Raw genomic sequence first — 16,869 nt, forward strand, 5'->3', positions numbered from 1 at the left:
ACCACACTGTTGCATCTCTCTCCCTACCTGGCACTGATCCTCTCAGTCAGGCGGTTTGTGCTGAGAGACAAGTTGCTGTGCTTCTTTTGCAGATGTCCCCTCTGTTCAAACAGAGCTGTCAGATTGTGTGAATAAAGCTGAGACGACTTTCCTGCAGAAAACATGTTGAATATTTAAAAACACCCAACATATCTGACCTGCTTGATCAAGCATTTAAAGAGCCGTTACCTGACACAGACATCAGCACGTTGTTCATGACGTAAAGCCACGTGCAGCGCTGAGGCACGAGCTGCAGGAGAAACCAAGCACAGAGATGGGAGCAGGTTCTCCTTCCACTGTCAGCTCACTCTAAGAAGTTTTCTCATCATTGTTGCCAGCTAAAGCTTGTCATACCTTCTCTAGGGTGTCCTCGTGAAGTTCGTTAAGGTTCAGCACGTAGATGCCCTCCTCTGCCCCGAGAATAAGATACTGATCTGCAGATGAAATCAGGGAACAGTTTTCCTCCTGCAGAATCTTAGACTCTGATGAAGTCTGAGCACAGAGGAAGCTGCACTTCTAACCTCTGCTTTTAGGGAAAATCCAGGTGGCAGCACAGTGGATTTTTAGAGGACAGCCATTGAAGACTTTAGAGAAGCAGGCTCCCATCTGGAGAACGGGTGAGAAAAAAAATCTGTTATTTTCAACATGAAGATCTGACTGACCTAAAGAAGCATGTCCACAGTAAACATGTGGTGTGGGCCGGTCCTGCTCTGCTGCCACTTCCAAACGCAATCTTCTAGAATATTCTGCACCTAAAGTGATTGATTAACCATTAAAATTTACATTTGTTTTATTGTTTTTCTTGTATCTTTAGTTTCCAGTTTGTTCAGTTCTGCATTGACGAAGTCTTGTTTTTTCTGTGTATCAGCTGATCAGATTCGAAGAAATCTTGTTTTTTCTCTGTCAATCAGCTGATCACTAAGCAGTTACGGTATATCAAAAGGAAACAAGGTTGAAAGTTTAAAACGGGGGTTCCGGTTGAGGACTTCTGGCCAGTGATTTCGGGCATAAATTATGTTTTATTTGCGGCGGCTCTGGCAGGGGGAGGGACTTCCAGCTATTAATTTTTGAGCGTCATATTTTTCTCTGTGACCAGATTCTCTTGGACAAACTGAGACATTACACTGACAGAGTTAAGCACTGTTGGCCACATGCAGTCAGAGTTAACACTTACATGGACCTGAGGGGTGGGAGGGAGTCCATGACAACCAGCTCTCTACAAATGAAGGTTAGACACCACAAAACACAAGGAATGATAAGAACTGTTAAGCACAGACATCAAATCTACATATTCTGCCTCAAACACTTCCACCACTCATTAGAGGTTATTAGGTTAGAAAGTCCACACGCTTTCTCCAAATGTGCAGATGTGATGAGCAGAAACTCACAGAGTCTTCGGTCTTCCTCCTCAGCGTGCTCCATTCAGGTGACAGAGGCACATCTTTTCTTGGAGAGGCCGCAGTGGGCGGCGGCCTCATGTCTGCTATGAGAGCGTCCTCTACAGGCAGGCAGGAGTCCCTGCAGTGCTGTCTGATGTCCTCAGTGGCTGAGCACCTGGCCAAAACTTTTAGTGAAAACGGTCTGAATTATTCAAGAAATCCTTTACTCTGTCCACAGTTATAGTAATGTTATGAAGCGGTCAATCGCACACAGCTCAGCAGGGCACACAGAAAGAGCTGGACTGTGTTGTACCTGCAGAGGATGCAGGTTCAGCTGCAACAGATGCATCAGGGCCCAGCGTGCAGCTGGGCCTCACATCTCTCTCCTCAGTGCTGGACGTCAGGGAGCTGTAAGCCGGCAGGGAGGCTGTTGGACTCATCAAGCCGCTCTTCAGCCCTCCCTGAAAGCACAGAAACACAAACACAGACTGCTGACCCCTGTAGCAGCTGGCAACAGCGCCACTGATGGATCAGTCCAACATTTTCTGAACAAACAGAAAGACTGGATCCAGATCCCCCAGCTCTACCAGGATCATGGGCAAAGAATCTATAAGTTTGCTTCTTCTCACCCCTGTTCAAGCAATCAATCAAACTCTACTGGCTTTAGTTAATAATCACAAACAATAATTAACCAAATGTGACATAAGTGTGTTTTGTTTTCTTCTAATCAATGCATTTCATTATTTCTGTAATGAGTTTGAAATATTTGTGTGTTTTGTCCTGTATTTTTCATAATCTGTGCTTGAAATAAACCAATCAATCAATCAATCAATCAATCTGGAGACGTGCGACATGTGACTCAAGATTTTCCTACTAAAAACACCATAGAAAAGTGAAACGGGAACAAAAACCGTCTTCTATGTTTAGTGGGACATTTAAAAAAATAAAATAAAATATTATAGTTTCAAATCAGAGGTCTGTGACTTTTGTTGTGGAAATGTTTTACTGACAAAAGCCGAACAAGAGCCGAATGTTACTGTTTAGAGCAGGGGTCCTCAACCTTTAACAGCAAAGAGCCATTTGTGTTTCTACTGATCAAAACCTAGAAGGAGCTACATAACCTAACTTTGGCATTGAAGAAATTCGCATTCATGACCTTCTTTTTTTATAATATATTTTATTTTTTTTCTATTTTTTGGCACGAGCAAAAGCAGAAATATAAATATAACCTAGCATCTCTTAAAATTTGATTTTTTTTTTTTTTTTACATGTTACAAACACTGAAATAACCAATTATAAAATAAAAGCTGCTCTGTTCCAAACAGGATCGTCTCAGTGCAGCTCTGGACAGCTAGTAACCAATGTTGTGCAGCATAAGATAATATGTGATTTTAAATCATAAAAGATCAAACTTTTCACCATATTTTTTGTCTGACAGATTTTAACTTATTTCCATTATACATCATACACAAGTTCCTATCAAAATATGAAGGATCCTGTGTCTAAAAAAGAAAGAAAGTCAAATCAAACATGGCAATTTATGTTTTTATGGTGCAATTTTTCCATTTTCTCCTTATCAAATATAACATGACAACATTGCTGTAGATTGATCTTTTAAAATAAATCTGTATTTGCTTTAATCATATTCTAATAATAAACTACTTGTACCATTCTCTTTCTTAGTTATTCAACATGTTAGTGTAACCGGATCGATTCTGCGTTGTGTTTATGGGAATAAAAGACGTGGGAGCACAGCAGCACCCTCGGAGACCACCTCCATTTATTGTGGATCTGACAATTTTCCAGAAAGGAAAGACACAGAAATCCCGGTGCTAGCTGTCTGTATTAGCTCCTCTCCCACCGGACAGTAAAACAGGAAGGGGAGAGGGAAAGTGAGTGCCCAACATATAAAAAGAAACCACAGAAGAAGAACAAACTAAGGAGGGGTTACCCAACGCTGAATTCAGGGGGAGAAATAAACTTAGACAGTCAATATTTTGTGTAATTAAAATAGAAAGATCTCATCTTGTTACTTTAGCAGGCAGCTGAAATATTAGCTAAACTCCAAAATAGCCTAAAAACACAACAAAATCCCAAATCAGCCGAAACAGCTAGCATGTAGCTGAAATATTACTAAACCACTACATAGCCTAAAAAACCTTAATAAATGCCAAAAATAGTCCATAAAGCTAGCAGAATGCTATCATAACTTTCAACTTTCTACACTCTGACTCCATATAATATAATGTAACGACTAATCAACTATTAAATTAGCTGTTGACTATTAGTCAATTAGTCATCGATTGGTCGACTAATGGAGGCAGCTCTATTTGTCACCATCAGTAAATCGGAGCTCCAGTGTTTCTGTTCTTTGATTTGGCTCGATGAGCCGCTTTTCTCCTTCAGAATCTGCTGGAATGATCCTGTTAATGGTTGAAAAGTTACAGTATGTTGAAGATTTTGTGTTGAAGCGTCACTGGCGACGCCTCAGGTCACCAGTCACGTGGAGCCCATCAGTACAGAGCTGTAACCGGGTTACCTGCTGGTCGGTGTCATACTCACCTCAGTGGATGGACTCCTCCTAATGGTCAAACTCCTGAAACAGCAACAGCACTCAGATTAACACAATGAGTCAAATCATCAGCAAACACAAAGATGCACAACAAAGCAGACGCTGAGAAGGTCGACAGCAACACACAAACCACTCTGGGAACAAACTACAACCAAGCAACACAAAAAGCTCTGAGACGCTGGAACCAGTGGGTTTGTGATTGATCCAACCGGATTTGAGGCCAGGATCAGGGAGGAGGAGCACAAACCCAGTGATTCTGTCCCCGCCATAAACTGAGGGGAAGGGAGGGGGGCACACTGCCATCATGAGAGGCTGGGGCGGGGGGCGGGCGGGCGAGGCCTACCTCATCTGCAGAGCTTGCTCCACACATTCCAGCAGGCTCCTGCAACACGAAGAGCCCTGCTGTTTATCTGACTGCAGGCCCCATGGCCCCCACCCAGACCTGTGTCCACACCCCACCCTGGTGTGAGCCCGATACCACCTGACTCATTCACAGAACTTCATGAAAAGGAGACACACAATAAGTAGTTCTACAACTGATTTGGACTGCGTTAATAAAACCGATTTGAATCAATTCAAGCTTAACAGATCAATAATTGATTCATAAAAATATAAACCGATTTAGCACATAAAGCTAAAGCCCGCTAGCTTGATGCTAACATTTAAGGGAATTTCCCATAGGATGGCTAATGCTAACACTCGGTCGACTTAAACATGCATTGTTGACTAAATGAACATCTTTATAAACTCACAGGCAGGAAATTTACAAACTCTTAAGGAAATATTTTTTAAAGTAACCATTTGTGGTCTAAAGCATTGTTTTTTTGGTCAAACTTTCTTCTTCTTCAGGAGAAGCAGAACAATGTTTCCAATGTTAATGATCTGAACATTTTAGTTAGAACTTCTCCTTTAGAGAATCCATGTAACACTGGATGATATTAACAATCTCATTATTTCACTGATACATATCTGAACTGGATCAGATTAATGTAAATATATTTAGAATATACTGTAGATTATTAATGTATTTCTAAACAAATGTGTATAAATTTGTAAACTCAAAATTGAATGGAAGAATTGAAAGAATTTAAAAAAATTTGAATTGACACCAAAAGCCTCAAAACAAACTAACTCGACTTAAACTAAACCTAAATCCTCGCACAAGCTTGACCCGTACAGCTGCTGTGGGTTTTTGGGTTGTCTGGGTATGTGGACGGGCGTATAGAGGAGCGGCTGCATCCTAAAGGCAGCGGGGGGGGTTATGTCTTGTTTCCACTGAGCGGAACAGTCCAGACCAGTCTGACGTATGGCTGATGATGTTGTACTGTGTCCCTCCTAAGTAAGACTGGCTCCTGCTCACCCTGGCCGCGTACTTATTACTTAACGCATCAACAGGCTGCTTGTGCTGTCTGCAGGGTTCAGGGAATTTAAAATTTGACAAATCTGTACGACGTTATTATCCCTCGTTTACCCTTACGTGTTTTAAAAGTGTTCACTACATCCTGACAGCTACAGCGTGTCTGTAGAGGAACTGTGCATGGACGTTTGGTTCTGAGGGTTCACCGCGTGGTGTATGATCTAAAATGTTGTGCAGGCTTCCTCTGGTATCCACCTGTAAGGGCCGTCATGACTAAGACATTCAAATAATAAAAAAGCTAATCTTGGTCAGAAAAGATCATGTTCTTTTGGGCTAACCTTTTTTTCTCCTGATTTTTATAATTTTCCACTGAAATCAGAAACACTTGATCACTGCTGGTCTTATTCAGATAAAATCCCATCATCCTGATCACCAGAATCTTTATAGGTCACACAAGGGAAACCCAGATCTCAAACATTGGCTCAAGGACATCAGAATAATCTATACACACAGTTTTCACAAACTATCCTCGTGTTTCCTGTCTAAAGAACTTCCCAGAAGAAAGGCGAGAAAAGTGCGAGGACTCTTACAGTGAGGCGTCCTCATCTCCAGACAAACTCCAGTCATCATCACAGGATCCCTGAGTCCAAACAGAAGCTGCGGTCACTCTCATGCTCTGATATTGAGTTCAGCGGTACGGAGCTGTGTTACCATGCCAGGATACGGTTCTGTCACTTTCCTCCGCGGAGGTCCAAACTTCACCTGGTCAACTGCAAAGACGGGAGAACATGTATGGGGTCAAATCAGGATCATCTTAAAGTGAACAAACAGATTGAAAACTTGAAACATAGAGTCTAATTCCTGATAGGTTCCTAACTCCCAGCCCTGTGGACGCAGAAAAAACTCAATCTTTATCAGTAACGGAGTAATGTAATGAATTACACTTCAAACATCAGTGAGTAAATTACAATTACTATACTACTGAAAACCTTTATTACTTCATTATTCACATTTTGGTGCAGTGAAACTATCGCTGACTAAAAAACTAAATTTGTGTAAACAGCTTGTTCTAACGTTGACTTTTGGCTAAATGAAACAAAACGGATATTAATTAAAAATGAATAACAAAAGAGTTCTGATCAAGAGTTTGAGATTTGTCATCCAGAAACTGGAGATATTTGAATATTACAATTACCGTATTTTTCGGACTATAAGTCGCACCGGAGTATAAGTCGCAGGAGCCAAAAAATGCATAATGAAGAAGAAAAAACCATACATAAGTCGCACTGGAGTATAAGTCGCATTTTTTTCAAGTAATTTATTTTACAAACTGGTTGAAAAAAACGATATTACATCATCCTGGAAGGTAAGTTATAACATTCATAAGTCAATAGAAAACAGGCTGAATATGTGTCAACACATATTCACATATTAGCATCATGAAAAAAACGAAAAGGTGTAGCATTTATATAACATAACAGTTTTATTTAACTATAGCCTCAAGAACTCATCAACTTTGTATCTTTACTGTAATTAATTGCCCATAATCTCACTCCATATCACTAAATCCCTTAAATTCTTCGTCCTCTGTGTCACGTCAGAATAACTAAAGTAAATAAAGTAATTGCATAGATCACCATAAGAGGGCACTCTAGACTTACGGTCCATATCTCATCATTAAAAATTCGTATATAAGTCGCACTGGAGTATAAGTCGCAGGGACATTCAATCTATGAAAAAAACCGCGACTTATAGTCCGGAAAATACGGTAGTTGAAAACAAAGTTAAATATTTGATTGATTGTTGTACTAAAGAACTTGATAAATGCAGGAATGATCCTCCTTTCTTGTTTTCTTCTCTTCTAATTTCAACTTTTGCATCTTTATTCTCGTTGGCAATCTTCCTCTTGAACACTCTTTCCTGCATTCTTCTTTTTTTAAGAACTCTTACTACTAAAAATGAATTTATTTGCTGCATGATTCACTTCTGCTATTGTATTATTGTTTCATCTTGAACTTCAAATTAGAATTCTGTTCAGAAACTTTATGAATCATTTGCTCTGTTTTTCTTTTGTTTGTCCTGTTGCAAACAAACAAACAAAAGAGGGATGTAAATCCCATTTTGTAGCGAGGATAAGAAATTAAACCGGCTTCAGCGTTTTCAGCTATCAGCTTCAGCGTTTTCAGCTATCAGCTTCAGCATTTTCAGCTATCAGCTTCAGTGTTTTCAGCTATCAATTTCAGCATCTTCAGCGGCCAAATTCAGCTTCCAGCATTCACACTAGCATTATCACATTAGTTCATAATTATGCTGAAAAGTTACAGTTAAACTTTTAAAATGTAGTTTCAGAGTGTTCAATAAACGTTTCTCCTGTTCGGCCCGTGACCTAAGGTGTGTTTTGGATTTTGGCCCCTTGTGCGTCTGAGTTTGACACTCCTGCTTTACAAGACACCTTTGACCTCTGTGCTGATAAGTGGGTTCAAACACTTATTTCCATCAATTAAATACAAATAGACAGACAGACCAAACCATCGTTTTCTTTTTAAATGGTCAAATCTACAGCTGAACACCTCCTGCTGTGACTCTGCAGTTTGCTTTCTCAGTGTGAAGTGGACGTTTCAGGCTAGTAGTGGACGTTTCAGGCTAGTAGTGGACGTTTCAGGCTAGTAGTGGACGTTTCAGGCTAGTAGTGGACGTTTCAGGCTAGTAGTGATCTCCTCTGAAGCAGCGGCTGTGGGAATCTGCCAGCATCCACTAGGTGAGGGTGCAGCTGTCTGTGGTTCTACATGAACGAATGACCGTGTCTGGGGTTAACACCAGGTTTAGTTATGCTAGGTGTTGACCAAAGTGCAAAGCCAGCCTAATACTCGGCGTGTGTGACAAGCAGCCCGCTGACTGAAGTCAGTCAGTGAATGCACAGACGCAGCTCTGTCTGTCCCACACTCACATCTATGCCTTCATCCCACATGTACAGCAGAGCTACAGGACGGCCATGACGGCTCACTGAGAGCCTTTTGTCCTGGGAAATATCATGGAGATTACAGCACTACATACTCAGCCTGACTTTGGACAATAAAGCAACTTATTATTGCAAGTTCAAGCAGCAGACAGGACATTTCACATGCATCCATACTGGCAGGCATTTACAAAAAGATAGCATGAAAAAAACTTCCAATAGAAATGCATGAGTGTGCTCTGAGACTACAGCACACGTTCTGATGATGTGGGGAGTGGTGGGCGTGTCCTCACATTGTTTTTCAGACAGTGTCCTCTGCACAGGCAGCCGTTTCTCTGCAGCCTGAATCTTGTCTGGAGAAACCTCTGCGCCCTGTCACACAAACACATCGATCGGATCATTAAAACCTTTCTGAACATCATGCACAGAACTCGACAGTACTGCAGAAAAACACAAGTCCTTGGTGCTTCAAATCTGTGAGCGCTGTTACCAAAGATGCTTATTTAGCCTTTTGCATTTAACCCTTTCAGAACTTCATTTGTTACTGTTTGGGGGGTGGTAACATTTTGTCTCACTTTGGGATAAAAAACAGATGATTAAAAGTCTGATCCTTTATTATTTTAAAGGACATATTATTGTATATAATACTGCACTGTTTTGATCCAGTTTGGAAACAAGGTGTCTTTTATTTTGAAAGGAAGTAATAGAAGCTTCTGTCAAATGTAAAAAATAATTTCACATTTTGAGAAAAGAAGCATAATTCATATTTATTATTAAAAAATACATTATAACGAATACACAGCAGCATCAAAATGACTTTTCGGCTTTTACTAAGTTTTGATCTGTAGAAAACAAACTCAAACGGCTCTTTTACTGTTAGAGGATGCAGACCACTGCTCGAGGCAAATGTCTGGATATTGTAATAATACAACAGCGGGTATATCGCTAGACTTATACCAGGGTCTGCAACCTTCAACAGTTTAAGAGCCATTCAGGTCCATTTCTAACCAGCTACAACCTAGAAGGAGCCATAAAGTCTGACTTCACCCTTTAGGAAAATACACACAAATTTGTATTTTGCCATAAATAAAACAAAAACACGAAGAGAAAATAGCTTTTGTTTAAAATATGAAATTTATAACTTGACAGAGGTTCACATGACTTCCTTTCAAAATAAAAGACACCTTGTCTCATGCAGGATAATCTCAATGCAGAAAATGTAATAGCAGGGAGTGAAATGTCAGCATTGATATTGAAAAATAAAACAATGAAAAGTTCATTATACTGTTTTTAATGCATCTCATGTAGAAATTCATCGAAAATGGAATCAGAGCTAATTATAGGTGACTCTTTCCAGACTATTTAGTGAACTTAAAATGCTTAAATAAGAAAACCCGTCTTATAACTCAATGATCTTTAATTCTGGTTGTGCTAAAAAATGTGTCCAAATGCTTTAGTAGAACTTTGGAAAACTTAGAAAAAAGCTGCACCGCTTGATGGATTACTGTAGGAGCGATACGTGCTGCACTTCAACTGTTTGAGTTGAATAAAGTCGGACTTATCTGACTGAAAAGCATGTTACTTTTTAAATTTAAAAACATTTTATTTTACTTAAACCAGAGAGCCACAACAGCAGGTAAAAGAGCCACTCCAGAACCGCAGGTTGCTGACCCGACTTATACCAAGCAAATCAAAAAAGATGTGTTCTAATACAGTGTCGGAGCCTCGTCTGTAATAGGGCTGTGAGTCTAAAAATAGCCCAAATGAGAGTGAGTGTAGAACTGACCTCCAGGTCGTTGTCGTCGATGGTGTGTGTGAGGGGGCTGTGCAGCTCAGGGTTGTTGGCCATGTCCAGCAGTTCGATCACCAGGTTCCGAGTGAGCAACTGGGTCACAAACGGATGCTGCAGGAACAGCATGAAGCCACATCAAGAGAGCCCACATGTTACCAATGTGATTGTTGATCTGACAGAACAACATGAACTAAAGCACGTGTCAAAGTCCAGGCTTTAAGTTTTCAAAATAGTCATTCTGCTAGATTTTAGGACTATTTTGGCATTTATTAAGAATTTTTAGGCAATTTTAGAGTTTAGCTAATGTTTCAGCTGCATGCTAGCTATTTTGGCTAATTTAGGATTATTTTTTAGGATATTTTGAAGTTTAGTTATTTTTCAGCTATATGCTTATTTTTTTTGCTTATTTTCGCTATTTTTTATTTATTTATTTTGTTTTTTAGGCTGATTTGGCATTTAGCTATTATTTTAGCTGGGTTTCAGCTATTAACTTCAACATCTTCAGCGGCCAAATTCAGCTTACAGCATTCAGACTAGCATTAATGCTAAATATCTAGTTCAGAGTTATGTTAAAGTCTACAAAATGTAGTTTTAGAGTGTTCAATAAATGTTTATCCTGTTCGGCCCGGAACCTAAGGTGTGTTTTGGATTTTGGCCCCTTGTGAGATTGAGTTTGACTCCCTTGAACTAAAGCCATGAGTGGCAGCCCACAGGTGCTACCCAACCCACCCTCGGCCAGTTTTTAACCCGCCCTCAAATATCTGCTACACGCCACTCACTCTCCACCTATGCCCCCCGCACCGGGTCATTCAAGAAAAAGCAAACAAACTTAGCAATCGTTTTATGTTTTGATCTCCTGGGCCTGAAAAAAAGTTTATGTAATGTTTTGAAGAATAAGCAAGTCATATTTTAGGAAATCAAAGTCAATTTTTGCAGGAAAATCTCCACCAGACTCCACGGAGCTTCTTGATGTGACCACGGAAATGTGAACGGCGGCTCATTTGACCGCAGTTGGAAAGGATTGTAAATCAATGAAAGAGCATTTTGATGTTAGCTTTGATTATTTTATCAAGAACTCTGAGAAACCAATGATTGAATGTATTGATCACAGTCAATAAACATTGGAGAATTAGCTAAAAGAGTCTTTGGTGAACTGGAAGGAGAAAGAATCAGGATTTTGGAGGAAGTTCTGTCCATGAAGATCTTCACTTCCTCGTCCCAGCTGACATCCGGATCAGAACCATACGGCTGGACATTACCCAGATTGATGGAGGTTTTTATGTAGCAGTGCTGAAGATTTATGCTAGAGAGACACAGAGCTATCATAATCAGACAGGGGGGATCAGGGGCGGAGCTCCAAAAGCCACACCCCCTCAGAGGAGATTTTGGAACGGAGGTTTCAGATCAACATGAAAAATGTATTTTTAAGACATTTAGGTTGAGGGATTCTGGTTAAAATTAAATCAAAATTAAAATCCTACTGAGAATGTATTTTTTTAAAGAAAAGTTAGAGTTAGGAGGTGATAGATTGAACTCCCCAGGAGGAGTATAGATTTGTAAATGGTGCTAAAGATGTTTTTTCTTTGGATTTTTATTAGGGCTGTCAGATTTGTCGCGTTAAAAACGCATTAATCTGACGTGAGCTTGACGCCGACAATTTTTTTGACGGATTAATCGCGGACTTTCTCATACGTGCCTTTCCATACCGCGCGAGGGCGTCCCCCCTTTAACTCACCGGCTGCTCTAACGCTGGACAATGCGATTAATCGCGATTAAAAATTTTAATCACCTGACAGCTCTAATTTTTATACTTTGATTGTGGTTGCAGATTTAACCCGCTGGCCTAAAGATTTACTGAAGATCGCTCAAACAAAAGTTCTTTTTCACATATTTTTGTGTGAAAATTTCACACTTTGCCACAAAATGGCTATCAAGTGGAAGGTCCAGGTCCATCCCATAATAATTTCAAACTTTCTTTGGATGTTCTAGATACGTGGGCTATGGGCTCATTGCTGGATTTTGAAATATTTTTTGAGTTTCCATGACGGTTTCTCCCGCTGTTATGTCATCATTTTTTTTTCGTTCACTATGCCCAAAAATCACTTTCCTTGGGAACTAGATGTGTGCACATTTTTGTGAGTTTCTGAGTGTGTTTCGGGGCCCAAACTTGTGCTCTAAGGTGGAGTAGAATGAAGAATTGCTAAAACAATCTGTTCCTTCAGTCCAGGACGGCTGTGGGTCAGTAGAACGTTGGAAAACATTAAAAAGTTCATTTTTTTCACACAGATCATTCCTAACTGATATGTTTCTCATCATTACTGCACTGTTTGGCAGTGTTAACCTAAGGGCAGCATTCATTCATGCTTCTAGTGTCTCTGTGAGAAATCAAGCTGAGAGCAGTGAACGGTGATTTAATTTACCTCTTTAAAGTATGAACATTTACTGCTTGTACTGCACACAGAGGCAATAATATATGACTGTACTCCCCACACACACACCTCAGTAAAACCTCAGACAGCACGGCCAGGATGTTGAGAAGTGTCAAAGAAGGGCATTAAAATATTAAAAGAACACAAAGAAGAACAGATGTGATTTATGTAAGGGATAATGCCTGACGAAGAACGGTTCCTTCTGCCAAGTACATTCATTTATGATAATGCACAGCTCAAAGGGCATTATCCCATTTGTATCTTAGTCACTTACAAAAGAAATAAATATCCAATCACTTGGTATTTTTTTAGTTTAGATCGCTATTTCAGAAAAAGCAGAATATTTGATTCATGTAGCCTGTTGTCATGGTAACACGACTCTTCAACTCTTACTGCGTGTTTTTGTCCAAATAATGAAGAAAATGTTTGTTTTAAAGAAGTCTGCGCAGTGATACAAAATGTTTGAGCTGTGTGACCAGAACTTCTTTGTCACTTTTTAATTCACACCCTGGAATGGAGTATCCCCTGGACTGTGCTATAAGCTCATGAAGACACTGATGTTTGTGTGTTCACCTGCAGCAGCGTCTCGGCTGATGGCCTTTTTCTGGGGTTTTTAATCAGAGCCATCTTCACAAAGCTGTGAAAACCTGCAGACCTGTGGAGCAAAGAGCAATAAATCCATTAGATTACAGACAGTGTCCATGAACATTCAAAGAGCAGAGTTTTACTCACCACTTGCTCTTATCCTTCAGTTTTGGAGGCTGGAAGCTGCTCTTTGACATCAACATCAGAGCTCTGAAATACATTTGTAAAGTTACTAGACGGAAACATAAGACGATAAATGTGACCGGGCATGAAAAATTGCAACAGAACTGCAGCCTCCCGATTACAAACGGCAAAGCGCGGCCACCGGACGGTTTTACTGAAAAACGGGCATGTGAGCGTAGTCTCAGTGAGCTGATGTACCTCATTGGGTGGAGGTCAAACATGGGCGGCTGGAGCTCTGCTAACTCGATGGCAGTAATGCCCACTGCCCAGATGTCACACAGGTGGTTGTAGCCGCCCTTTTTTTCCACTGCAGCCACCTCTGGAGCCATCCTGAACAGAAGAACGAGAATGAACCGGCTGAGAGGAATTCACTGCATCCATAAACCTCCTCTTTGGTCTTCCTCTAGACCTCTTTCCTGGCAGCTCTAGACTCAGCATCCTTCTACCAATATATTCACTGTCTCTCCTCTGAACATGTCCAAACCATCTCAGTCTGGCCTCTCTGACTTTATCTCCAAAACCTCTAACATGTGCTGTCCCTCTGATGTATTCATTCCTGATCCTATCCATCCTGGTCACTCCCAAAGAGAACCTCAGCATCTTCATCTCTGCTACCTCCAGCTCTGCTTCCTGTCTTTTCTTCAGTCCCACTGTTTCTAGTCCAAACAACATGGCTGGTCTCACCACAGTCTTGTACACCTTTCCTTTCATTTGTGCTGAAACTCTTCTGTCACACATCACACCTGACACTTTTCTCCACCCATTCCAACCTGCTTGCACTCTCCTCTTCACTTCTTTTCCACTCTCCATCACTCTGTACTGTTGACCCTAAATACTTAAACTCCTCCACCTTCTTTATCTCTTCTCCCTGTAACCTCACTCTTCCACTCTGGTTCCTCTCATTCACACACATGTACTCTGTCTTACTGCGGCTAACCTTCATTCCTCTCCTTTCCAGGGCAAACCTCCACCTCTCTAACTCCACCTCCACCTGTTCCCTGCTCTCACTACAAATCACAATATCATCTGCAAACATCATAGTCCATGGTGATTCCTGTCTAACCTCATCCGTCAGTCTGTCCATCACCATTGCAAACAGGAAGGGGCTCAGAGCTGATCCCTGATGTAATCCCACCTCCACCTTGAACTCCTCTGTCACCCCTACAGCACACCTCACCACTGTCTTACAGCCCTCATACATGTCCTGCACTGCTCGGACATACTTCTCTGTCACTCCAGACTTCCTCATACAATACCATAGTTCCTCTCTGGGCACTCTGTCATAAGCTTTCTCCAGATCTACAAAGACACAGTGGAGCTCTCTCTGACCTTCTCTGTACTTCTCTATCAACATCCTCAAAGCAAATGTTGCATCTGTAGTGCTCTTTCTTGGCATGAAACCATACTGCTGCTCACAAATGTTCACTTCTGCTCTTAGTCTGGCTTCCACTACTCTTTCCCACACCTTCATTGTATGGCTCATCAGCTTTATTCCTCTGTAGTTACCACAACTCTGCACATCTCCCTTATTCTTAAAAATGGGCACCATCACACTTCTCCTCCATTCCTCAGGCATCTTCTCACCACCTAAGATCCTGATCATTCTAAAACAAAATTTTCAAAACTTTAAAACCATAAAACATAATTATGAACTAGATATATAGCATTACCTGTAATAATGCTAGTGTGAATGCTGTAGGCTGAATTTGGCTGCTGAAGATGCTAAAATTGATAGCTGAAAATGCTGAAGCTGATAGCCAGCTAAAATATTAGCTAAACTCCTAGACAACCTAAAAAACAAACAAAAAAGTCTAAAATAGCCAAAATAGCTAGCATGTAGCAGTAAATCCCCAAATAGTCCAAAAAGCTAGCAGAATGCCAATTTTTTAAACTTTAAAACTTTTTAAGATAACTACGAATAATAAAAATGCAGGAATATTATTCCAGAATAAATCAACCTTAAATAACTTTCAATATTTTACTCTCCATAAAAATATATTTTGTCACAGTTATACAAGTTAGAAACGAGCACAAGATAACATGGGGTCATTAATAACAGTAAAATGATCTGGAGGGTGGATATGGCCCACACATGTCGGTTAAAACGTGGAGCTTTCATTTTCCTAATCAATTGCAATATCCAATGACCTGGAAATTTCCCAGAAGTCTCTCCAAAAAAAAACAGTACACCTATCCTTGCAAGAATTGGTGAATAAAGAACACAATGGAATGTGTTTGAATAATTTGTCACTTGAAAAAAATGTATGTATCAATTAGAACACAGTGGATTCATAAATAGTATTCGTAAAATCTTCCTAATGATTACGTTTTTTGTTTTAGAAATTTTTTTGATGCCATACTTTGATGCCATACAAAGTAGTAAGCAAGGTATTCAAATGGTGTTAAAATCCAATGTAGTCCTGAACTATATTGTCTTTTAGCAGTTATGGAGTGAACGTGGACATTTCTGTCGTGACTTTTTTTTTTTATTAAGTAATTTTTAAATGCTAAAACCAATGATTATGGTCATAAAAACAGGGGAAGTTGAATTAAAGTCTCGGAGCTTAAAAACTCCCCCATGATAACTTAAAAAAAAAAAAACATTACCAGTAGAGTTTAAATTCTGATTATGAAGTTTTTAACCAGAATCCCTCAACCTAAATGTCTTAAAAATACATTTTTCATGTTGATCTGAAGCCTCTGTTACAAAATCTCCTGAGGGGCGTGGCTTTTGGAGCTCCACCAATGATCCCCCCTGTCTGATTATGATAGCTCTGTGTCTCTCTAGCGTAAATATTCATAAAAACATCCATCAATCTGGGTAATGTCCAGCCGTATGGTTCTGATCCGGATGTCAGCTGGACGAGGAAGTGAAGATCTTCATGGACAGAACTTCCTCCAAAATCCTGATTCTTTCTCCTTCCAGTTCACCAAAGACTCTTTTAGCTAATTCTCCAATGTTTATTGACTGTGATCAATACATTCAATCATTGGTTTCTCAGAGTTCTTGATAAAATAATCAAAGCTAACATCAAAATGCTCTTTCATTGATTTACAATCCTTTCCAACTGCGGTCAAATGAGCCGCCGTTCACATTTCCGTGGTCACATCAAGAAGCTCCGTGGAGTCTGGTGGAGATTTTCCAGCGTTCTCAGTCCTGCTACCGTAAGTATTGGATGAAACTCACACCAAAAATCCAGTGATGCTGATTTGACCACAGAAATGTGAACGGCGGCTCATTTGACTGCAGTCAATGTGAAGATACCATCTTCTCTTCTCCAGAACCTGAACTAGACACTAGGAACAGATGAGGGTTTAGTGCATGTGCAGCAGAGCTGTTGATGGAAAGAAGATCATTCATTCAAACAGAGTCTGTCCAAGACAGTTTGATTGACAGATTTAAAAGGAGAAATACTGTAGAAATGTAAAAACTAAATGATTTCTTATTACATTTGTTCTCTTTCAAGACAAAAAGGACACACAGACATGCTGAGGCAGCAGAGCAGCCACACCTGAGGCAGCAGAGCAGCCACACCTGAGGCAGCAGAGCAGCCACACCTGAGGCAGCAGAGCAGCC

General features: G+C 40.3%; 1 protein-coding gene across 1 annotated transcript in view; it reads right to left on the minus strand.

The window, feature by feature from the left end:
- Positions 1-16,869, minus strand: part of map4k2 (mitogen-activated protein kinase kinase kinase kinase 2) — a 41,587-nt gene that overhangs the window by 8,213 nt on the left and 16,505 nt on the right. Inside the window, exons 9-24 of the mRNA XM_024287959.2 lie at positions 13,491-13,622; positions 13,257-13,319; positions 13,098-13,179; positions 10,090-10,206; positions 8,597-8,675; positions 6,059-6,117; positions 5,938-5,987; positions 4,334-4,372; positions 3,981-4,014; positions 1,732-1,879; positions 1,428-1,603; positions 1,214-1,255; positions 561-645; positions 394-473; positions 229-289; positions 28-151 (exon numbers count right to left, since the gene is read on the minus strand). Of these exons, the coding sequence (XP_024143727.1) occupies positions 28-151; positions 229-289; positions 394-473; positions 561-645; positions 1,214-1,255; positions 1,428-1,603; positions 1,732-1,879; positions 3,981-4,014; positions 4,334-4,372; positions 5,938-5,987; positions 6,059-6,117; positions 8,597-8,675; positions 10,090-10,206; positions 13,098-13,179; positions 13,257-13,319; positions 13,491-13,622 (1,371 nt within the window). The remainder of the gene's footprint in view (positions 1-27; positions 152-228; positions 290-393; positions 474-560; positions 646-1,213; positions 1,256-1,427; positions 1,604-1,731; positions 1,880-3,980; positions 4,015-4,333; positions 4,373-5,937; positions 5,988-6,058; positions 6,118-8,596; positions 8,676-10,089; positions 10,207-13,097; positions 13,180-13,256; positions 13,320-13,490; positions 13,623-16,869) is intronic.

Source organism: Oryzias melastigma, linkage group LG18 (assembly GCF_002922805.2).
Source record: "Oryzias melastigma strain HK-1 linkage group LG18, ASM292280v2, whole genome shotgun sequence".
NCBI classification, from domain to species: Eukaryota; Metazoa; Chordata; class Actinopteri; order Beloniformes; family Adrianichthyidae; genus Oryzias; species Oryzias melastigma.